The 25,218-nt window shown below is 43.0% G+C and overlaps 1 protein-coding gene across 1 annotated transcript in view; it reads left to right on the top strand.

Moving 5' to 3' along the window:
* DLG2 (discs large MAGUK scaffold protein 2) overlaps nucleotides 1–25,218 on the top strand; it is a 1,272,293-nt gene that overhangs the window by 764,207 nt on the left and 482,868 nt on the right. Inside the window, exons 7-8 of the mRNA XM_033948577.1 lie at nucleotides 14,884–14,934; nucleotides 25,027–25,151. Of these exons, the coding sequence (XP_033804468.1) occupies nucleotides 14,884–14,934; nucleotides 25,027–25,151 (176 nt within the window). The remainder of the gene's footprint in view (nucleotides 1–14,883; nucleotides 14,935–25,026; nucleotides 25,152–25,218) is intronic.

The following is a 25,218-nucleotide window of genomic DNA, read 5'->3' as shown; positions in this document are numbered from 1 at the left end:
TGTTTGAGTTCCTTCAATACCCTAGGATATATACCATCCAGACCAGGTGATTTATCACTCTGACTTATCAGTTTGGCTCAGTACATCTTCCTGGTTAGTAACATAGTAAATGACGGCAGATAAAGACCTGAATGATCCATCCAGTCTGCTCAACCATTCTCCATAAATTAATTTAATTTAAATGGTCTTTTTTCTTAGATATTTCTGGGCCAGAAACCCAGATCCCTGCCCGGTAGTGTGCTTAGGTTCCATCTACTGGAGTCTCCATCGAAGCTCACTCCAGCCCATCTTAACCATCCCAGCCATCGAAGCCCTCCCCAGCCTGTCCTCAACTGAATGTCCATATACGGGACACAGACCATGCAAGCCTGCCCAGTACTGGCCTTAGTTCCTTCAATTATTTTATTTATGTACTAGTCTTTAAGCCCGTTACATTAATGGGTGCTAGAATAGATGTGTCTGTCTCTCTGTGTTTCTTTATCTCTCTCTCCTTGGCCGCTGTCTGTATCCTTCTGTCTCCCCCTCCCCCCCGAGCAAAGCTGTCTGCCCCCAGCACCCACCTCCCCCCAAATGTCTCTCCATGGCCCTCTTCGGTCTTCCCCCCCCCCCCCAGAGCAAAGCTGTCTGTCCCCAGCACCCCTCCCCCCAAAGCAGCCCCCTTTCCCTATCTCTCCATGGCCCCTTCTATCTCCCCCCCAGCACACCCCCTCCCCCCTAACCCTCTTCCTGTCTCTCCATGGCCCCTTCTGTCTTCCCCCCCAGAGCAAAGCTGTTTGCGGGCGGCTCCTTGACCAATCCGCGCTTACAACGGCCCCACACTCGCGGTCTGGTTGGCTCCCCCACCAAAGCCCTTCGCAGCGGCAGCCCCTCCCCCTCAAGACACATTTCAAATCTGACATATTGTAATCACAAAACAGAAAATAAAATTATTTTTCTTACATTTTGTTGTCTGGTCATTATTCATATCATGTAGGGGTCCCAGGCTATAGTTGGCTTTTGATAACTCGCTTGCCAGGGCCCCTTCTTTCTTCTTCCCTCCCTCCATCCCGGCAGCTGAAGACAGGCACCTCCCCCCAGTGGTCTGAGACAGGAGCGAGCAGTTAGGAGAGGGTCTGAGGGCAAAGAGGGACTCAACAGCGCACAACCACCTTTCCTTCCCTCCCTCCATCAGGTGCAGTGCAGCTCCACTAATGTTAAAAGGAGCCGTGTCGAAATCGGAGGCCTGCCACTGCCGTAGCACTTTCCCCTCTGCCTTGGTCCCGCCCCTTCTCTGACATATGGGACCGCAGCAGAGGGAACGTGTTACGGTGGCGGCAGGACTCAAATTTCAAAGCAGCTCCTTTTAACATAGGCAGAGCTGAACTGTACCTGATGAGTAAGGGAAGGAACGGTGGGCCAAATTTTGGCAACGGCAGAAATTGTTTGGCGGGTAAGTAGACAGGGCCGGACACAAGAGGAGCCGCCACCGTGAAAACCCCCAGCAAGGGAGCCAGGCGACGGAGAGGGCAGGGGGTGCTAGCGGCCGGCAGCCGCCACTCCGCAGGTGGAGAGCAGGGAAGGCCAGACCGTAAGCCGCGCATACGCACTTCCTAGCTACAGCTCACGGAAAACGGACGCACGCATAGGAAGTGCGCATGTGCAGCTTACCGTTTTATTATATTAGATATATTTTTTGTCTTTATTGAGATTTATTAACATTCTTTATGAAGAGATTCATATGCTGTCTTGAAAATGGTAGTTTAGTTAGAAACAACTACCATTTTTTTTTAAGTTCAAATAGTTTTATTGAAATTTCACAAAAGTAGAATAAACTGTGAACAACAAGATCAATCATCCAAAAATGGCAAAGCAACCGTATAGACTAATACATAGTAAGTATTCTGAAATGAAACATTAAATCAGTAGAAAATTCAAACAGCTCAAATAGAGACATGTAGTTTTCTAGGGTCTGTGGACATTTGGAGAATCCAAGCACAGTACCGGGTAGAGCTTTGGATTCTTGCCCAGAAATAGCTAAGAAGAAGAAAAAAAAATTTTTTAATTAAATTGAATCAGGTTGGGCAGACTGAATGGACCATTCGGGGCTTTATCTGTCGTCCGGACCCTTGGACATGTCCAATGGGTAAATCTAGATGTCTGGTAACCCCTGTCGTGGCTCAGCAGTCAGAGCGCCCACCCTGTAGCCCTCCCAGGTTGGAGCCAGTTCAATCCCCAGGTCCACCAATGCAATGTTTACCGCCTCGAACTTCTATGGCTTTGGCGGTATATAAGAATAAAATTATTATTATTAACTTAAAGCATCCCTTTTCACTGACACTGGTCAGAAAGCCATTTTATCTATATCTAGTTCTTTTTAGCAAGTTGCTTGTCTTTCTAATGCATTCCCATTAATCTCCCAGTCTGTTTGCGAAAGGAGAGAATCGAATCGTCATGGCAAATAATTATCTTTGTTGTGGGGTTCAGTGAATTGAAAAACGTAGCAAAGCTTCAGTTGTGGGAATTAATTTGACAGGCCAGTACACATAAATGAATGTTTGTGGTTGTTAAAGAGAATTAAGCATTGGTAAAAATGAGCATTTGTTTTGTGTTACACATTCTAATTTCTTTTGAAATAGGAAAGATTAATCTAATTATTTGTGAATCACTGCAGTCTCTCTGAAGTAGAGACAGACATTTATTTTATTTAACGCTTTTAAAACCTTGTTAGAATAGAAAATTCTTTCCTAGTACCATGAGACCAGCTGAAATAGTTTCCGTTAAAGAGGAACTGCCTTGTACTCAGCTTTCATTGCCTTTTGTTTTTGTACTTGTTTTTATGTCATGGTACTTTATTTATTTATTATTTATTCAATTTTCTATACATATACATAAATGTATTCAGGTACTCAAGCATTTTCCTTATCTGGTCCCTGCAGGCTCACAATCTATCTAATGTACCTGGGGCAATAGTGGGGGTTAAGTGACTTGCTCAGGGTCACAAGGAGCAGTGTGGGGATTTGAACCCATAGCCTCGGGGTGCTGAGGCTGTAGCTTTAATCACTTCACCGCTCTAGAAATCAAAATGTAGCAAAAGTGGTTGATTATAGTACAGTGAAGCCATTGTGACATCACTGATGAAGTTGGCTCTTGGGCACTAGTGGAATGAAGCATTATGACATCACAGCTCTGGTTATCAGAGGCTGAAACTTTTCACACTATTCATTTATTAAATTTTCTATACTGTTCTCCCAGGGGAGCTCAGAACAATTTACATTAATTTATTCAGGTACTCAAAGCATTTTTCCCTGTCTGTCCTGGCGGGATCACAATCTATCTAATATACCTGGGGCAATGGGAGGATTAAGTGACATGGCCAGGATCACAAGGAGCCACGTGGGTTTGAACCCACAACCTCAGGGTACTGAGGCTGTAGCTTTAACGGCTGTGCCACTCTAGAAATCAAAATATAGTAAAAGTGAGCCAAGTAAAGGACAATCAAGCCATTGTGACATCACTGATGAGGTTGGCTCTTATTGGTGGATTGAGGCATTATGATGTCACAATACCAGCTCTGCTTATCAGAGACTGAAACTTTTCACACTATTTATTTACTCCGTTTTCTATACCATTCTCACAGAGGAGCTCAGAATGGTTTACATCAACTTATTCAGGTACTGAAGCATTTTTCCCTGCCTGTCCTACTGGGCTCACAATCCATCTAATAATGTACCTGGGGCAATGGTGGGGGATTAAGTGACTTGCCCAGGGCCACAAGGAGCAGCGTGGGTTTGAACCCACAACCTGAGAGTGCTGTGCCACACTCTTTATACCTCTTTTATTTGAAAGTATTATTATATTTTTTGTATATTGTAATGAGTGGGTGGTTCAAATTGGAGGAGGGGTGTCGATATATGCTAAAGAGGGAATTGGCTCTTAACCAAATAAAAAATTAAACAGGAAATGGGTGGCAATGAGGAATCCTTATTGATAGAAACTCCAAGTATGAAGGGAAAGGCTATACTGCTAGGGCAGCCATTCCCAGTCCAGTCCTCGAGACACGCCTAGTCTCTTCAGATTTTCAGACTATCCACAATGAATATTCATGAATTAGATTTGCATGTAGTTGAGGCAGTATATGCAAATCTGTCTCCTGTACGGTATATTACTATACTTCCCCTGCCCAGCGACCATGATAAAACAATTACAAACAATACAAAATACAGCCCTAAGACTCGTCTACTCATTGAAAAAATATCACCACATTACAGAAGCATACCATGACTCACACTGGCTCCCAATACAAGCAAGAGTACACTTCAAATTCTACTGCCTACTATTCAAAGCCATGAACGGAGAAAGTCCAACCTACTGGAATAAGCGACTAACTCAATCCTCCTCATCCAGGCACAGGAGAACCCACTAACTATTCACACACCCACCATCCAAAAATGTCAAACAAAATAAACTATATGACAACCTAATAGCCTCCAAAGCAGCTAAACTGGACAGATAGAGGAGAACCCAATCCCCCTTCTCCCACCCCCCTTTTAAAGGAACCAAGCGCAAAAAGATGTACGACAACCTACTAGCAACACATGCAGCTAAATTGGACCCCTCAATCACCAACTTACTGACAGCATCAACTGACATCAAAGCTTTCCGAAAAGAAATCAAAACACTGCTATTTAAGAAATTCATCCAAATGTACTAACTCCTTTTTCTTTTCCCCTCTCTCCCCCTCCCAGTATCTTCCCTTCAAAATTGTTTCAGACCTAACGCTTTTAATTGTATTCATCTTCCTGGAAACGTCTAGCTATCTTCTTGTTGTATTAGGCCCAATGCCTTTAATTGTATCCTTCATCCTGGAAATGTCCAGTTATCTTTTGATGTAATCCGCTTAGAACTGCAAGGTACAGGCGGAATAGAAGTCATTAATGTAATGTAATTCTGTTGTCATCAACCACAGACTACAAAACCTTCAAAAAAGAAACTAAAATCTTCAAAACTCTTCAAAAATCTTCAAATCTCTTCAAAAAATCTTCAAAACTCTTCAAAAAATACATAAAACCTATTTAACATAACCTGTTCCTACCCAAACCCCACCTACCCACTCTATACCCTTAATATACTCTAATATGCTTCTAATTACCCACATTTATCACCTTAAGATTCGACAACTCTTTGGTAATTCTTATGTAACTCTTATGACATCTCTTATGCTATGTCACAATTCTTGTAACCTCTTGAAAACCTTTATGTAATCCGCCTTAAACCGCAAGGTATTGGCGGAATAGAAATCACTAATGTAATGTAATATATTCATTGTGGATAGCCTGCAAACCCGATGGGACTGGGTTGGGAATGGCTGTGCTAGGTGTGTCCTGAGGACAGGGTTGGGTGCAAATGGCTGTGCGAGGGTGATACTATTGTCCTCCCGAACAGAACGCACAGTAAGACCATGAAATGCTAGCAGACGTTAGGGAAAGACGCAAATTTGGCAGCACTACGGGCTCCTTTTACAAAGGTGCGCTAACGTTTTTAGCGCACGCACCGGATTAGCGCGTGCTACCCAAAAAACTACTGCCTGTGGCTAGCGTGCAGGGCATTTTAGTGCGCACTATTCCACGCGTTAAGGCCCTAACGCACCTTTGTAAAAGGAGCCCTAGAATGTGAGCGATTTCAATTAACAAAAATAGTATATAAAACGCGGTTTCTGCCAATTCGTGAACTAGAAGACAAGTCAACAGCAACTAAATTTTAATTACTGTGGAAAATTTAAATACTGTGGAGGCCTTAGCATATGGACAATTTGGGGGTTATACACTGGAACCATTTAATCATTGGCCAAATTCACAAAAAGACACACCATGTTCATAAAATTAGTGGAGAAAAAGACTATAAAGTGATCAAAATACTTCCCTACACCAAATATTATTTAAGATAGTTGCTTGTCTTACAGATCACAAAGTGTTACGGGACAATAAATTCTGTAGATCTGTTGGTACTGAATCAACATGGGCCCATGAACTCAAGATGGAAATATCCATCATGCCTAAACTTGTCATCAGGTTTCAAAGGGAGCAGGAAGTCCAGACTGAAGAGAGAACAGATAAAGGACAGTTCTAGAACCTAAGAACCCACATTTACTGGGGTGTTATATTTGTAAAGGTGTGGGCCCATATCCATGGAAGTGCTAGCAGAACACCTAAGTGCTCTTCTGCCAATCCCCCCTTAAGTTGCCTAGTGCATATTTGCAAGAGGGACATATAATATAATACACAACTTATTAATCGCACTATACCACAAAGGTTCAAGGCGATTTACATCCAAAGAAGCCGGCTGATCTTGCGTCTCCCACTTCCTACTGCAGCTCCTTGTGCTCCGCAGTTTGGTAGGATGAGTAGCTGTGGTACGTTTAGCAACTATAAGGCCCCCTGGACAAGAAGGCCTATTATTGTACATAATAAAAAGAACTCCAACACATTGAGACAATATTGTAAACAACTTAGAGCCATAAAAGATTCTACTAACGTTCTTCATTTCTTTACGAGTATATTACATTCTTCTTATTACTCAAGTAATCCCTTGTTAATAAAATTATAGCCCTACTGAGAAATGATTATAATTAAAACCATTTACGGGTCTGACTATGCATTTTAATTACATCAGCTTCTGTGGCTTTGCTCCCCTGCTACATCCTATTGGAGAGGTAGAGCTGGAAAGAAGAATGCAGATATGTACAATAGAAAGAAAACGTCTGAGGAAGAGGAGATGATGCCTATTTTCGATGCATTTTCAAGAACTATGGGCTCCTTTTATTAAGGCGAGGTGACCCAGCGTGCGCTAAAGATTAGCATGCACAAAATGCTAAGGCATCCATTATTAGCGCACACTAAATCGGTTAGCACGCCTTAATAAAAGAACCCCTATATTTAAATAAGAGAGAAAAAGGAGATTATATAGAACAGTTTTCTGTGTACGATGTATTGTTCACTGTAGAGTTAATGGCGTTTTTGTTGTTGGAATTATCAAACTGACCCATCCAAAAGTAGTCAAAGCATAGAAAATAGTACTAGAATGCTAAATCCTTTAGAACAGGGGTGCCCACATTTTTGGGCTTGTGAGCTACTTTTAAAATAACCAAGTCAAAATGATCTACCAACAATAAAATTTTTAAAAAACACAAATCACACTGTATGCAGAGAAAATGTTAACTATCATTTATATTCCTGGGGTTTTTCAAAGAGGTCAAGGCAGATGACTCTATGCACTGTCACCTCAGTAACAACCATACAAAAATAGACAAATATACCCCCCTCCCTTTTTACTAAACCGCAATAGCGGTTTTTAGAGCAGGGAGCTGCGCTAAATGCCCCGCGTTGCTCTCGACGCTCATAGGCTCCCTGCACTAAAAACTGCTATTGCGGTTTAGTAAAAGGGGGCCATAGTGCAAAATATAGACAGCAGATATGAATTCTCAAAACGGACACATTTTGATCACTAAATTGAAAATAAAATCATTTTTCCTACCTTTGTTGTCTGGTGATTTCATGAGTCTCTGGTTGCATTTTCTTCTTCTGACTGTGCATCCAATATTTCTTCCCTTCCTCTCCTCCAGACCTCATTCCTTCCCCCAACTTTTTCTTCCTCTCTCCCTGCTTCCCTTTCTTTTTTTCTCTCTTTATGCCCCCTTTCTTTCTTTCTTTCTTTCTTTCTGTTTATCTTCTTTCCTTCTATCTCCCTGCCTGCCCCTTTTTTCTTTCTCCCTGCCCTCCCCCAAGCCACTTCTGCCGCCATCTGGGAACAGGCCCCCAAGCCACCACCGCCCCAAGCTCTCCCTGCTTCCCTGCATCGGGCCGACCAGCATTCCTTTCCCCGACGTCAATTCTGCTGTCGGAGAGGAAGTTCCGGGTCAGCCAGGCAGCGATTGGCTGGCATGGAACTTCCTCTCCGACGGCAGAATTGACGTCGGGGAGAGGAAGGCTGATTGGCCCAGTAGATTGTGAAGGCAATGCGAGTCTATCACAGAGCCCGGGATAGGCTCCGTGATCAACTCACTTTGCCTGGCAATCTACCGGTCGATCACGATCGATGTATTGGGCACCCCTGCTTTAGAATATAAGAGCTAAATACCTATTTTGTACAAATCTAAAACATAAGTACAAGTTTTGATTATTGTAATCAATAGGAAATAATTCACATAGGACTGAGGTGCTAGCTGTGGGAGTTGGACTCCTAAACTGACCCTTTGAAAAGCGAATGAATTTATACAAGGTTTCAAATTAAAGAACTCAAAAGTGGGCCTGACTGCAACAGATCATATTAAAGGTGGTGTTAGACACCTAGCACGGATTTCCAGTGGCAGATACCTAACCTCACTGGTCAAATGTACGGAATGCAGAAGGTAGCCTAAATGTGATTGGCAAGTGCCACTCTCACCTGCATGGCTGAAAATGAAATTGTGGGCTTGATAGACTCCTGGAATCTCCCCTACCTACCGTCCAACTGAAAACAAAGTCTAAGGGCTAAGATCCTCCCAATCTTTCCCTCCACTCTACTCACCCCACTGAATACCAGCCTCAGGCTATAAACCCTCACTCCCTTAAAAGCCACCCTCCCCCCCCCCCCCCAAAAAAAAGAAAACTTCCCAAGCAGAGCAAGGAGGAAAACATAGGTTCTGTCCACAGTACTAGAAACAGAGCTGAGAGGATATTTAGTGTAGTTTATTGAGATAGATGTCATATCACCCTTCAACATAGACACCAGAGCCGTTTACAATGTATAAAAAAAGTTTGAGATTCATGCTTGAAATGCGGAAAGTATTACAAGGGCATCATTGACATAATGGCTGGTATGCTAATAAATATACTAATCAATTATATCAGGCTCCTATATTTTAAACCTCTCCAAAATTTCAAGCAATAAAGTATCGATTAGAGAAGGTCTTAAAGTATTTTGACCCACAGACCTCAGAAATGCCTTGGTGTATGTTCAATTCTCTTTAAAGAACATACAAACCAAAAACGGCATCCATAGTCGTCATAGGTCACTATATTATTATTTAAGTTTTTATTTATTTAGTAACTTATATAAATATTTTAGATATTTTAGATATCAAAAAGTACTCATCTTTCATCTTTCATCTACGCGGGTGGGGGTAGGCACTCCGACATAGACTATGTTTCGCCCAAACGGGCTGTATCAAGGAATCCCCCTTATATCCAGCGACTCATGCTTCCCGCTATAGAATTTTTCTGATTTAAAATTCTATAGCGGGAAGCATGAGTCGCTGGATATAAGGGGGATTCCTTGATACAGCCCGTTTGGGCGAAACATAGTCTATGTCGGAGTGCCTACCCCCACCCGCGTAGATGAAAGATGAGTACTTTTTGATATCTAAAATATCTAAAATATTTATATAAGTTACTAAATAAATAAAAACTTAAATAATAATATAGTGACCTATGACGACTATGGATGCCGTTTTTGGTTTGTATGTTCTTTAAAGAGAATTGAACATACACCAAGGCATTTCTGAGGTCTGTGGGTCAAAATACTTTAAGACCTTCTCTAATAAATATACTAGTCATTATGTCAATGACGTCCTTGTAAGACTTTCCACATTTCAAGCATGAATCTCAGTCTTTTTTATACATTGTAAACTGCTCTGGTGTATATTACGGAAATGCAAGGACGTCTCAGTCACCAATAAACAGACTGATCACTGCCATTGTGTTCCCAATCGCGACATATGACTGCGAGACATGGACACTCATGAAAACAGATAGAAGCAAAATCAACGCCTAAGGCCCCTCCTGTGGGCAAGGCCATAGGTGCCTGGCCCAATCAGGCCCTAAGGCCCGCCATTCAGCAGATGGCGGGCCTGCCGGGCGGACAGGCTTGGGACCCGTCCGGCCGGCCAATGGATTTTAGGTAAGGGGGGGTGTAGGGAGTGGGGTGTCGCTGGTTCACCAGGTGGGGGGGGTGACGTGGGGGTCAGGGGGACAGTCATGGGGGGTTCGTTGTGGACAGGAGGGGTTGGCCTCCCTCCTACCTGGATCGGTTCGAGGGGTGGGGAGGTTGCCGGGGCAGGAGGGGTTGAGCTCCCTCCTGCCTGTATTTTAGTGGGGGTGGGAGGGGTTGTATCTCAGCAGAAGAAATTGGCTATCTCTCCTGCTGCGATACAACCCCTTCCCCATCCCTCCTGAACTGCGGCACATTGGGGGGAGGGTTGCAGCAGGGAAGTTGCCTCATCTCTCCTGCCGCGATCCTCACCCCGAAGTGCCGCAGTTGGCAGAAGTTGGGGCAATCGCCATCGCGGCAGGGGAGGTGAGCCATCTCTTCTGGCGTGATCGTTGCTGGGAAGGGAGGGTGGATTCTGTAACCGGTGTTCTTTTTGACAAACACTGGTTACAGAATCCAGCTTTTAGGCGAAGGGCATGTCCCTCCTTCGCCTAAAAGATCTGGTTTGGGGCGTTTGGGACTTAGGCTGGTTTTTTTTTGGTTGTTAATGTGTTGTATGTGTAGATGTAGTGGTGGTCTGGGCGTTTAAACAGCTGAACGTAGAGGTAAGCCATTCTCAAAAACAACCTCATTTTGGATGGGTTTTTTTTGAGAATGGACATTTTTCTTGCTTCTACTTTCAGCATTTAGGGCCTAGGCCAAAAGGGGACTTAGATGTTTTTTTTATTATGCCCCTCTGTGTCTGATTCAAAAGGACCTGGGATAGGCACGTGGGATCTCTCAGAGAGAGAAAGAGATAATGATTACTGTGGATGGGTAGACTAGATGGGCCATTTGGCCTTTGTCTGCCATCATGTTTATATGTTTCTTACTGGGTCAGACCAAAGGTCCATCAAGCCCAGTAGTCCATTCTCACGGTGGCCAATCCAGGTCACAAGTACCTGGCCAAAACCCAAAGAGCAGCAATATTCCATGCTGCTGATCCAGGGCAAAAATGGCTGCCCCCAAGTCTGTCTCAATAACAGACTATGGACTTTTTCTCCTGGAAATTGTCCAACCCCTTCTTAAAACCAGCTACTTCTATCTGCTCTTACCACAACCTCTGGCAATGTGTGAAAACATATTTTTTCATATTGTTTTTAAAAAAATATTTCCCTGTAACTTCATCGAGTGTCCCCCTAGTCTTTGTAATTTTTGACAGAATGAAAAATCGATCCACTTGTACCTGTTCTACTTCACTCAGGATTTTGTCAACTTTGATCATATCTCCCCTCAGCCGTCTCTTTCCCAAGCTTAAGAGCCCTAACCTTTTTAGTCTTTCCTCATATGAGAGGAGTTTCATCTCCTTTATCATCTTGTTCGCTCTTCTTTGAGCCTTTCTAGTGCTGCTATATCTTTCTTGGGATAAGTAGACCAGAACTGAATGCAATGCACCATAGAGCGATACAGAGACATTATAACATTCTTAGTCTTGTAAACCATCCCTTTTTTAATAATTCCAAGCATCTTGTTTGCAATTTTGGCTGCCGTCGCACATAGGGCAGAAGGTTTCGTCGTATTGTCTACAATGACACCCAAGGTGGACCCTAGCATCTGGTAACTGTGATTTGGGTTATTCTTCCCAATGTGCATCACTTTGCATTTGTCCACATTAAATTTCATCTGCCACTTGGATGCCCAATCTTCCAATTTCCTAAGATCTGCCTGCAATCTTTCGTTATCTGTATGCATTTTAACAACTTTGAACAGTTTGGTATCATCTGCAAATTTAATCACCTCACTCGTCGTTCCACTTTCCAGATAATTTATAAATAAGTTAAATAAATTTTTTACAGGTAGACTATGGTTCATCGGTTTGAGCATTGGGATCCTCATTTTTGTGTTTCCCCCCCCTGCTTTTCTATTTATATTGTAGTTCTCCCTCTTTTCCTCACATTCATGTCATGTCTTCACACACCCCTATCCTTTGACTTTTTTTATTGTAAGCTGCTTAGACATTTTATGATAGACGGGATATCAAATCCTAATAAAACTTGGAAACTTGGATCCAAAATAACAAGAAATATTCTGTCTTCCAGATATGAACTAAATTAACTTAAGTTTAAAATATCTGACCTTGTATTTCTGCCCCCCCCCCAAAAAAAAAAAAAAAAGGACAAACTGATGCGGGACGGTGTTCAAAGCAATTTAACCAGCCACAAACAACTCCTAGCTGGTTGTTGTTTTTTTTTTACCTGGGGCAATTACCCAAGGACACAAGGAATTGCATGAGGAATTGAGCCCAGTTCCCCAGAATCAAAGTCCACTGCAGTACTTCCATATGGCAAGGAGGCCCTAAATATGGATGTCGAACACAGAAGGGAAAGGGATGTCCATATTTAGACTTGGTACTTGGCACATCTAGCTGACACAAATATGCTCTGAATGAGCCTTTCTTCACTGGATGGAGTAATAATAATAATAATAATTTTATTTTTAGAATGTAAACAATTTTTATTGACAATAAAAACCGGCAGAATCAGAGAAAAACAACAGGTTACTGAAGACAATAAACATAGGCGGGAGATCCCCACAACAAAGTACTTCATGACAAAGACATGCGAAAGTTACAGCTACCCACAAACCCCGAAACCCCCTCCTGTTCCCCCCCTTCCCCAAGGCTCACCCACCACAAGCCTCCAATTTCCCCAAATTCAAGCGGAGGCCTGCAAAATCCCCATATTCATGTATCGTTTCCAACAAAGCCGCCAAAGAGCTCTGGGGATCTGTAAGATAAACGAGGAGGTCATCAGCGAAAGCTGCTACCTTAAAACAAAAGGCATCTAGGGTCACCCCCCTTCACCTCAGGAGTCAGATGAATCGCACGCAACAGGGGGGTCTAGCGTTAGGATAAACAAAAGCTGGGACAAGAGGCAGCCCAGTTCATAGCGGTTAGGTGGTATATAAAAATAAAGAAAGTCACAGTATGTGATCATTATTTGTCAGCATATTTATTTATTTATTTTGATTTCTATCCCGTTCTCCCAGAAGCTCAGAACGGGTTACAAGTAGACATTCACAATCGTTTGAAAACAGTCATGACAACAAATAGGTTACAGTAGACAATGACGGAGCTTAATCTAGAGACCAGACTGGTCATAGCGAAGAGTATTAAGAGAAGTATATTGAGGAGGCAGTTTTTAATGGCCCGATTGGCGGAAGAGGAAGGTCTTTACTGCTCTGCGGAAGGTCATTAGTGAGTCTAGCGACCTGACCTGTGTGGGTAGTCGGTTCCATAGCTGAGGTAGGAAATGGCCGTACTCATTCGGAGGGATCTCCCTGCGGGAATGCTGAGTCTTTGTTCTGCTTTGGAGCGAAGGGGGCGGTTAGGGGTGTATAGGTATAGTTTGGATGCTATGCATAATCTTTTTTCCTATAATTGAAGTTATACTCAGATATTCAGCACTGATATCTGGGTATTTACCAGCGATTCTCAGTGCTGAAAATTTCTATGGACTGCCCCGAAAATATCCGAGAGTTACCTGGAGGCCAGACGTCATAACTTATCCAGATGGCTATCCAAATAACAACGCTGCATATTGCATGTCTCTGGGTAACTCCCAGCTCTGGCCAGATTCTACTCTAGACCAGTTGTTCCCAACCCTGTCCTGGAGGACCAGCAGGCCATTCGGGTTTTCAGGATAGCCCTAATGAATATGCATGAGAGAGATCTGCATATAATGGAGGTGCTAGGCATGCAAATTTGCTCCATGCATATTCATTAGGGCTATCCTGAAAACCCGACTGGCCTGATGGTCCTCCAGGGTTGGGAACCACTGCTCTAGACCAGTGGTTTCAAACCTGCGGCCCGGGGGCCACATGCGGCCCGCCAGGACCTATTTTGAGGCCCTCGGTATGTTTATTATAATCACAAAAGTAAAATAAAACAGTTTCTTGATCATGTGTCTCTTTAGCTATAAATGACAATATTATTATTATTAAGACTTGGCCAAAAGGAAAGATTTATAAACTATAAAAAGTTTTTCCTCATGCAAAATTATCATTTCTTTAATAAGACATTAACTTTTTTTTTTTTTTTTTTTTAGGCCCTCCAAGTACATACAAATCCAAAATGTGGCCCTTCAAAGGGTTTGAGTTTGAGACCACTGGCTTAACTGTAACCATGACATCCTGTTTGCCTTTGGGAAGCAGAGCTGAGATTGTGATGTCATAATGCCTCATTCCACCAATAAGAGCCAGCCTCATCAGTGATGTCACAATGGCTTGATTGTCCTGTTCTCCCCTCTGCCCTCCAACCCAGCCAGAAGATTAACTCAGTGGTCTCAAACTCACGGCCCGCCAGGTCCTATTTTGAGGCTCTCGGTATGTTTATCATAATCACAAAAGTAAAATAAAACAGTTCCTTGATCATATGTCTCTTTAGCTATAAATGACAATATTATTATTAAGACTGAGCCAAAAGGAAATATTTATAAACTATAAAGACATTAACTTTTTTTTTTTTTTCTGAGGCCCTTCAACTACCTACAAGTCCAAAATGTGGCCCTTCAAAGGGTTTGAGTTTGAGACCACTGCTCTAGACCATCCTAATATTATCTGAATAATCTTGGGGCAGCCTGTAGAGATTTGTAGTGAAGATTGGGTTTGGCTTGCTCAGGACTACCTGGATTAATAGCTTTGAATGTCAGGCCCCCAAATAAGTGACCACAAAATGTAGAGGTATATTTATATCTAGATTGTACCCTTGGACTTGCAATCTGCGCAAGGAGACTGAAAAGCTTCCACTTGAGCATCTATTACATGACATATATTTTGCTTATACTAACACAGTGCTGTATTAGAAACAAGTGGCTTATTGGCGATGTCTGTTTTTGAAATGTGAACTAGAGGACAAAATGCATACCTTTACAGTATCTGATTTTTATGTTTACTTTTCCTTAGGTCAATGGAACAGAAATTGAATATGAATTTGAAGAAATTACGTTGGAGAGAGTAAGTTTACTGTAGTTTTGTTTTTTTCTTACAATCCAATTGGAAAATAAAGGGGTCAATATTCAGTGAATGTTTAGCCAGTGGATGTGTTATTCCCAGTTATTTAAGGCAGAGGTGTGTCTGGGCACCGACACTGAACATCTGGGTTTATGCAATTGGCTATCTATTACATGGTTAAGTGCAATATTCGGCCCTTATCTAAGAAACACTGCATAAAGATAGGGCTGGCCTTTACGTGGTCTGATATGGGCCACTTAACATAACTGTATAACGGTGACGGGACTAAATCGCGCGAGACAACGGCGCGCCGACAACTGAGCGCAGACAACTGAGCGCAAGGTTGACGGCGCGCCGAAGAAAAGCACTATTTTAAAGGGTTCCGAAGGGGGGTGTTGGTGGGGAACCCCCCCCCACTTTACTTAACAGACATTGCGCTGGCGTTGTGGGGGGCTTGGGGGGTTGTAACCCCCCACATTATACTTAAAACTGAACTTTTTCCCTAAAAAAACAGGCAAAAAGTTCGCTTTCAAGTATAATGAGGGGGGTTACAACCCCCCAAACCCCCCACAACGCCAGCACGATGTCTATTAAGTAAAATAGGGGGGTTCCCCACCAACACTCCCCGTCGGAACCCTTTAAAATAGTGCTTTTCTTCGGCGTGCCGTCAACCTTGCGCTCAGTTGTCTGCGCTCAGTTGTCGGCGCACTGTTGTCTCGCGCAATTTTGTCTATGAATCCTGTATAACAACCCCACCCCACTGCACACACACATCCCAAAGATACTGGAAAGGAAGGGCAGTAATAAATGAAACTGAGATGATTTTAAGAGGGAATAAGTGAGCATTGGTATCAGGAGGGTCGGAGGACAAATAAGAGAAGTAATTGAACATTCTAAGTTCCAAATGCAGTGGCGACCGGGACTGAGAATTTTCTAGTGCTGCGTTTTTCCACAGTGATTCTTAATCTGTGCTTCATGGTGTCCCCTGTGACATTATGCATTTGACATAGGTTACGTTCTAAAGTCAGCCCTTTAGGCCCATGGGATAATGCTCCCAAGAACCTTAAACTCTACTACTAGTTTGAACATTGCAGGAGAACAAAAATATCAACAGAATAAATTATGCAAACAAAAACCTCTCAGTTCTTAATTGGAACAATTAGGGGAAAAAATCATCTGATTTCTGAACAAGTTATTTCTTGGATAATTTCTTGATGGGATTTTTTGTTGCCTTTAAAAAGGCCACAAAATAAACTCCTGGACAAAGAGATATTTTCAGAACTGACTGACTAGCCAGCTTTTTAACATTTTGAATATCGGCCGGTAAATGTCTTGGTCAATATTTATCCTACAGCATGGACAGCTGTGGGCTGAATTGGACCCAAATATTCACTGCCACACCTAATCCAAGTGACTTTTCTAAAGAATTTACAATATACCAGTGAAATAGATTTCGAGTTCACAGTTAGCTTAACAGGGTTTAAAAAAGGTTTGGATAATTTCCTAAAAGAGAAGTCTATAGACCATTATTGAGATGGCTGGGGAAATCCACTGCTTATTCCTAAAATAAGCAGCATAAAATCTGTTTTATTACTTAGGCTCTACCTAGGTACTTGGGATCGGGGTTGGCCACTGTTGGAAACAGGACACTGGGCTTGATGGACCTTCAGTCTGTCCCAGTATGGCAACTCTTATGTTATTATGAGGGGTATAAATCATGCTGATTTTTTCTTGGCACTCTCTTGTATTTTTCCTTACTTTCTTTTGTGCCTTTTAAATTTCAAAGATGTGATAGTTAACTAATTTTGGTAATTATACTTTGTAACTAATGAATAACAAGCAAATGTATGCTAATTGCTGTTATTAAGGCCAATAACATTTTACAGATTAGAGTTTTCTCTAACCTCTTTTTTAATACTGAGTGATTACACTGGAAAGTAAAACATTTTTCCAGAAAGCAGCACCTTAAAGGTCGATAATTAAATGTTTTTCTGCCTGTTATACAGCCCACAGCAGTGAATGGTTTTAAAAGCTATTGACAGCCGTGAGCAAAATTAAGCCTAGATGTTGAATGTTCGGCCACAACTGGGCCACCAGCATTGTATATCTGGAGTCGGCCCTCAAACTGGAAGTTGTGCAGGTGTTGACCAATATTCAATGTTTGCACCTGCATCATAAAAACTTAAGAATTGCTATACTGGGACAGAATGAAGGTCCATCAAGCCCATTATCCTGTTCCCAACAGTGGCCAACCCAGGTCCCAAGTACCTGTCAGAAACCCAAAGAGTAGCAACATTCCAGAGCTGAGATTGTGATGTCATAATGCCTCATTCCACCAATGCCTAAGAGCCAACCTCTTCAGTGATGTCACAATGGCTTGATTGTCCTATATTTGGCTCACATAAGAATTAGGATCATCCGAAGGTCCACCAAGCCTAGTATCCTGTTTGCAACAGTGGCCAACCCAGGTCCCAAGTACCTGTCAGAAACCCAAAGAGTAGCAACATTCCAGAGCTGAGATTGTGATGTCATAATGCCTCATTCCACCAATGCCTAAGAGCCAACCTCTTCAGTGATGTCACAATGGCTTGATTGTCCTATATTTGGCTCACATAAGAATTAGGATCATCCGAAGGTCCACCAAGCCTAGTATCCTGTTTGCAACAGTGGCCAACCCAGGTCCCAAGTACCTGTCAGAAACCCAAAGAGTAGCAACATTCCAGAGCTGAGATTGTGATGTCATAATGCCTCATTCCACCAATGCCTAAGAGCCAACCTCTTCAGTGATGTCACAATGGCTTGATTGTCCTATATTTGGCTCACATAAGAATTAGGATCATCCGAAGGTCCACCAAGCCTAGTATCCTGTTTGCAACAGTGGCCAACCCAGGTCCCAAGTACCTGTCAGAAACCCAAAGAGTAGCAACATTCCAGAGCTGAGATTGTGATGTCATAATGCCTCATTCCACCAATGCCTAAGAGTTAACCACATTAGTGACGTCACAAAGGTTTCATTGTCCTACGCTATTCGGTTAGCGTACCTTAGTAAAAGAGGGGGAAAGTTATTTGAAGTTGTTAAATCATAAGAGGATTGTGAAAAATTGCAAGAGAACCTTTCGAGATTGGGCATCCAAATGGCGGATGACCTTTAATGTGAACAAACGCAAAGTGATGTAAGTAGAAAAGAGGAACCCAAACTATAGCTTCAGGATTCGTTGCCCAGGAAAGGAATTGGGAGTCATTGATTATGATACGCTGAAACCCTCTGTTCATTGTTCAGTGGCAGCTAAGAAAGCATAGTAAGAGGGCAGGGGGTGCGGACCGCCCCTGGCGCCGTCTTGATGGGGCACTTGTGCGTCTCCTCCTCTTCGCCCCACATACCTCTTGACATGTTCGTTGGCTCAAGCAGCATCTTCCACCTCCTGCTCGCAGCGGCCTTGGCTCACTTTTGACGTCACTTCCTGGACGTTCGGATTTTAAAAAGGTAGAGAGAAGGATAACAAAATTTGATAACGGGATTGGACAACGTCCCTATTAGGAAAGGCTATAGAGCAGTGTTCTTCAACCTTTTTACACCTGTGGACTGGCAGAAATAAAATAATTATTTCATGGACCGGCAAACTAATAAGACTGAAATTTTTTAAAACCCCATTGCCGCCCCGTCCCCGCGAGCTCGGTCCCATTAACCATCTGATCCCATCTGCACAAGCCTTAAATAGTTATGATTTTATAATGAACATATTTTATTAAAGTATAAAAAGAAACAATATTCTGTACAATTGTCATTTTATAAATATAAATAATACAGGGCAAGGATCAACAAAAGCCCGGTATCCCCTCCCCTTCACATATATCCCCTCTACTATCAAGAAAACTGAATAAGCCAAATTATTACAGAATGCTACACAAATATCATGCTAACAGAATACCGCAGTCACACATGGCAGGAATGGTGTTAGGGGGAGTGCAACTAGAGCAACTGCCTCCTGGTCAGAAAGAGCCCTAAGCCAGCTGGAAGCTAGACACACTGCCTGGGCTTTCCACTCCCCAGTTATGTCTAACATCAGCTCTAGCAGGATACATATTTTAAATCTGATATATTCTAATCACAAGATAGAAATAAAATTATTTTTTTCTACCTTTTGTCGTCTCTGGTTTCTGCTTTCATCATCTTTTCACTCTCTTCTATCCAGCATCTACCCTCTGTCTCTTCAATCCAGCATCTGCCTCTTCCATCCACTGTCTGCCCTCTACCCCTCCCCATCTCCACACACATACAGATTGACAGGGGGCCAAACAGATGGGACATTGACAGACTGACAGAAAAGGTGGTAGTGAAAGACACACACAAAAGGACAGGGGGCCAGGGAGAGAGATTGAAAGAAAAAAAATCCAACAGCGGACAAGGAGAGAGAGACAGACAGCAAAAGAAAGACAGACATACAGCGACCAAGGAGACAGACAGCAAAAAAAGACAGACAGACAGCGGCCAAGGAGACAGACAGCAAAATAAAGACAGACATACAGTGACCAAGGAGACAGACAGCAAAAAAAGACAGACAGACATACAGCAGCTAAGGAGACAGACAGCAAAAAAAGATAGACAGACATACAGCGGCCAAGGAGACAGACAGCAAAAGAAAAACAGACATACAGCGACCAAGGAGACAGACAGCAAAAAAAAGACAGACAGACATACAGCGGCCAAGGAGACAGACAGCAAAAAAAAAGACAGACAGACATACAACGGCCAAGGAGACAGACAGCAAAAAAAAAGACAGCCAGACAGCCATACAGCAGCCAAGGAGACAGACAGCAAAAAAAAAAAAAGACAGACAGCAAAATAAGACAGACAGACAGCAGGCAAGGAGACAGACAGCAAAAAAAAAAAAAAGACAGACATACAGCGGCCAATGAGACAGACAGCAAAAAAAGACAGACAGTAGCCAAGGAGAGAGAGAGATAGAAAGACAGACAGACACATAGACAGTGGTCAAGGAGAGACAAAGAAAGAAAGACAGATGGACAATGGCCAAAGAGAGAGAGAGAGATAGAAAGAAAGACAGACAGACACATCTATTCTAGCACCCGTTAATGTAACGGGCTTAAAGACTAGTGTAATATAAATGTGCATGAGTTGAGTCTCTTTCATTTGAAAGGAAACTCTGCAATGAGAGGGTATAGGATGAAGTTAAGAGGTGACAGGCTCAGGAGTAATCTGAGGAAATACTAAAACGCTAAAGGAGGGCCGATGACTGCAAGCGTCTAGCATCACAAAGAATCACCCAAGCAGCATCTGAGATCCTTAGAGATAAGTACTATACTTCCATTTAGACTCTGAATTGCTCAAAGTGATAGTTTATAAAGTTATAAAGGTTTTGGCTACTAGTTCTTTCTACCATGGATCACTCTCGAGTCAATTGAGTGGAACTAACATAATGAACACAATGGTGGTTAATAGCCTGCATGTCAAGGTATAGAATAAAAGGACTTATTTTCGAATAATAACATAAGATAAAATCAAATAATTAAGTATAACAAAATAAAAATCAAGAAAATAAGGAGTTTTTTTGCCTGTGATGTGAATTATTCACAAAAAGAACCCGAATTGGGTACACAGCTCCAAATTTTGAGGTTTTTTCACCCCAATAAAGTATTGACATGTAAAGAAGGTAAATAAAATAAAATCAATTGAGAATAACGAATCCCAGGTTAACCAGTTAACAGTTTAGCAGCCAAAAGACCCAGGTATTCAATGTCAGAGGCCAGATATGACCCAGCATTGGATATCTGGGTTTAATGCCAGAGGCGGACAGCAAAACTACTGCCTGCCACCGATTTAATATCAGGCGCCCAGTCTAATAAATTGTACACGGTGATTTGGGTAGTTACTCTTAGTAGTTAGGAACATAAGATTTGCCGTTGCTGGGTCAGACCAGTGGTCCCAGCAGTCTGCCCTCGCAGCATCCCTTAGGTCAAAGGCCAGTGCCCTATCTGAGTCTAATCTAATCTAATCTTCCATTTGTGCATCACACATACACAGGCTCAAGGCGACAGATCAAGGAGGAAGGGGGAAAGTAGAAGGGGAGGGGGTATGGAGAAGATAAGACAGGGGACACAGAAGTAGGGGGAGTTATACAGAAACAAAGACTGTTAATTGTCAAAGAGGTGGGTCTTCAGGATTTTTTAGGTTTTTTCTGAATGTAGTGTACACTTTTCCCTCCGTATTCACTGTGATAGGAGATTAACATAACCGCAAATATAGAAAAACCGCAAATAACTTTTTCTATGAAAAACCATTATGAATATGGTAAAACCGCGAATAACATGGTGGGAGACCTGGCCTGTTCCTAAAGGAGAGGCAAAACACGGTGAAGAAAGCGCTGGGAATCGGTGATTTTCTCTGTAAATGCTTGGAATCGGCGATTTCTCTATGCAAGCTGATGTAATTTGGGGGGAGGAGCCAGCAAGCTAAAAACTGTGAATAATTGAAACCGCAAATGCTGAAACTGCAAATAAGGAGGGAGAAGTGTAGTTTGTCTCTGTCCTGATAACTTCTGGTAGGTCATTCCAGGTTTTTACACCCAGATAAGTTAGCATAGAGTGGAAAATTTGTTTGTAGTGGGGGATTTTTGTGGATAGTAGATTTAGTTGGATTCTGTTAAGGATTCTTTTTGACGTCGACCATACATTAGAGAATAATTGGATGAGAGGGGCTGCTGAGCTTCTGTATAGGATTTGAAAATTATTCGGGATGATATTGGGAGCCAATGTAGTTGCCTGAAGGAGGTTGTGATTGAGTCAAATTGCTTTAATTTGTAAATTAGTCTAACTGCTGTGTCTAGCCTTACCTGCGTACATTCTGGTTCAGCAGGAACTTGTCTAACTTTGTCTTGAATCCCTGGAGGGTGTTTTCCCCTATAACAGCCTCCGGAAGAGCGTTCCAGCTTTCCACCACTCTCTGGGTGAAGAAGAGCTTCCTTACGTTCGTACGGAATCTTTTCCCTTCTAACTTTAGCGAGTGCCCTCTCGTTCTCGCCACCTTGGAGAGGGTGAGCAATCTCGCTTTCTCTACGAAGTCAATTCCCTTCAATATCTTGAATGTTTCGATCGTGTCCCCTCTCAGTCTTCTCTTTTCAAGGGAGAAGAGGCCCAGTTTCTCTAGCCTCTCATTGTACGGCAACTCCTCCAGTCCCTTACCGAAAATTAGAGATATGCTTTTGGTAGCGTTCATTAGTGTGCTTAAAAGTAGATAGCGCTCGTAAAATTGGTTTAATGGATTTTGAAAGTATAAATGAATATGCACAATCGATATGCCGGGTTAAAAAGTTCAAATGTATGCTTAAAAGTTTTCTTTATAACAAATGCCTGAAACAAATCAAAAGTTCCTGAAAAATCTGAAAATGAATCAAAAATGCTTTTGCCGAGTACATTCCCCCCCTCCCCCCCCCCCCCCGAAAAAAAACCAAACACATTTTGACCCAGATTGTCTAACCAGTGCTAGTTTTTTAGGTACCAGTAGGTGACCAAGTTCAGTAAAAACCAACATTTAGGGCTCCTTTTACAAAGGCACGTTAGGGCCTTAACACGCGGAATAGCGTGCGCTAAAATGCCGTGCGTGCTAGCCGCTACCGCCTCCTCTTGAGCAGGCGGTAGTTTTTCGGCTAGCGTGCGCTAATCTGGTGCGTGCGCTAAAAACGCTAGTGCACCTTCGTAAAAGGAGCCCTTAATTTTATTAAAGAGACCTGTAAAATGCATAAAATGGTACCATTTAACTTGCTGCGGGATACTGACACATAGGCCCTCTTTTACTAAGGTGCCCTAACCAATTCGCATGCGCTAAACGCTAACGCGTGAATGTTAGTCTATGGACGCGTTAGCATTTAGCGCATGCTAATTCGATTAGTGCGCGATAATCAGTTAGTGCACCTTAGTAAAAGAGCGGGACAAAGGCCCAGATTCTGTATCTGGTGCTCTTGTCGGTGGCTGTCTTAAAAGTGGGCTGCCAGATACAGAATTGCACCTCCGGCAAAGGTAGGCGCTGGAAATGTAGGCCAGGGTTTTCCTGGCTTACATTTCCGGCGCCCATCTGTGATGCGAATTGCATCTCCGTAGGGGCTTTAGGCCACCTAAATGGTGTCTGGGGCTCTGGGAAAGGGGAGTAGGAATATGATCCTTGCCAGGAAGGATGGGGATAAAAATTTTGAAATGTACAATGAATCTTCCTTAGGAAGTATGAGCCTGCAGGGGAGGGCTACTGACTAAGGTAGAGTGGGAGAGAATCCAGTGGGGGAAGAAATTGGTAGGGGGCAAGGCAGATCACTTATTTCCCAGCCACATACATCTAGAGGTCATATATGAAGGAGCTAAACCATGCAACATTTTATAGAGCATGCAACAGAATTTGAACATCAGCCATGGTTGAACTGGAAGCCAGTACGTTCTCACATAGCAATCTGAAATATAATAAAATCTGGATAGAGAAAAAAAAATCAGCCATACAGCAATATTTTGGGACTGTCTGCAATTGTTTCAACATGACCTCTGAGCAAGACAAATCTTATCTAATAAAACCTTACCAGCACATGCGCTGTTAAAACGGTGAGATTCCTGCTGCCGTGATTTCTGTTCCATGGCCGTATTCTATTTGGGGCATGTGCAGCCACTTGCCGCACGTGCCCTGGCTTCCAATGTCTTTCAGGCTTCCGGCGTGTGCAGGCATTTCAACGGCGGTGGCGGTTTGTTACAGGAATGGCAGGAGGGTGTTGTGCGACACAGGTGAGGATCGGCAAGGGTAAGGGAGCTAGCCAGAAACAAAAAAAATTGCTGCTGCATAGAGAAGTGGGGTGGGGGAGGGGATGGAAATGCTGCTGCTGCACAGGGAAATGGAGGGGGAGGGAATGATGCTGCTGCACAGGGAAGTGGGGTGGGGGAGGGAAATGCTGTGCTGCTGCTGCACAGGGAAATAGAAGGGGAGGGAATGCTGTTGCACATGGAAGTGGGGTGGGGGAGGGAATGCTGCTGCTGCACAGGGAAAGATGGGAGGGAAATGCTGCTGCTGCACAGGGAAGTGGGGGTGAGAGAGAGGGAAAGGGGGCCATGGAACAAACTTGCTTTGCTTTGGAGGGAGGGGTGTGCTGGGGGCAGGGAGCAATCTTGGTTTGCTTTGGGGGTGGAGACAGAAGAGGGCCACGGAGAAAGACAAAGAAAGGTAGGCATGCAGGGGCCACAGAGAGAGACAGAAAGACAGGCAGGCAGCGCACGAGAACGAAAGACAGCGGGAAGGGAGAGAGACAGAAAGACAGACAGACAAAGGGGGCCAGGGAGAGAGACAGACAGAAAGAAAGACAGACAGCGGGAGGGGAAGAGAGAGATTAGATAGCGGGAAGGAGAGAGACAGAAAGAAAGGAAGAAAGAGACAGGGGCAGGGAGAGAGACAGAAACACAGACTGATAAAGGGGACCAGGGAGAGAGACAGAAAGAAAGGAAGAAATAGACAGGGCAGGGAGAGACAGAAAGAAAGAAAGAAAGACAGACAGACAGACATATATTCTAGCACCCGTTACAGTAGTCCAGTGTCCCTAAAATCAAAGCGAAATTGAACTTGAATCAAGATTCAAAAACTTTGTAATGTGTGGAAAAAATAAGACCTCTCTGGTTATATATTGATGTGGTAACAGATTAGCTCCTTTATTTGAACGTTATTTTGTCAAGTACGGTAAGTTGTTAGCTGCTTGAGTTCAGGTTTTTTGTTGAGTTGTTAGCGTTAAGGCAATTTGTTTTCTTAATGATTGTCTGTGTCTTATGTTATGGGGACAGGATTTCTTTTGGAGACTGTGGGCTCCTTTTACTAAGGTGCACTAGCGTTTGTAGCGCACGCTACATTGCCCGCGCCAAGTGCCAAAAACTAACGCCAGCTCAATGGAGGCATTAGCGTCTAGCACAGCTTAGTAAAAGGAGCCCTATGTGTACTTTTGTGTTTTTATATGTTTTATTCTGTATGTAATGATTTTGTTACCTGTTTAGAATTGTAGATTTGTGGGTTATAAATATTTAAATATAATACTTTTTTTTTTTTTGCTTATATTATTACAGGGAAATTCTGGTCTGGGGTTCAGCATTGCTGGAGGAATAGATAATCCTCATGTTGGAGATGACCCCGGTATATTTATTACTAAGATTATACCAGGTGGAGCTGCAGCAGAGGATGGAAGGCTCAGGTGAGATGTTTTCGAATGGGTAGATACCTTGGAAAGGCTTCCCATTTTCCCCATTTGAAATTCAAAG

Source organism: Geotrypetes seraphini, chromosome 6 (genome assembly GCF_902459505.1).
Source record: "Geotrypetes seraphini chromosome 6, aGeoSer1.1, whole genome shotgun sequence".
Lineage (NCBI taxonomy): Eukaryota > Metazoa > Chordata > Amphibia > Gymnophiona > Dermophiidae > Geotrypetes > Geotrypetes seraphini.
Note: the sequence above shows the minus strand (reverse complement) of the source record. Positions and strands in the feature narration are given on the sequence as shown.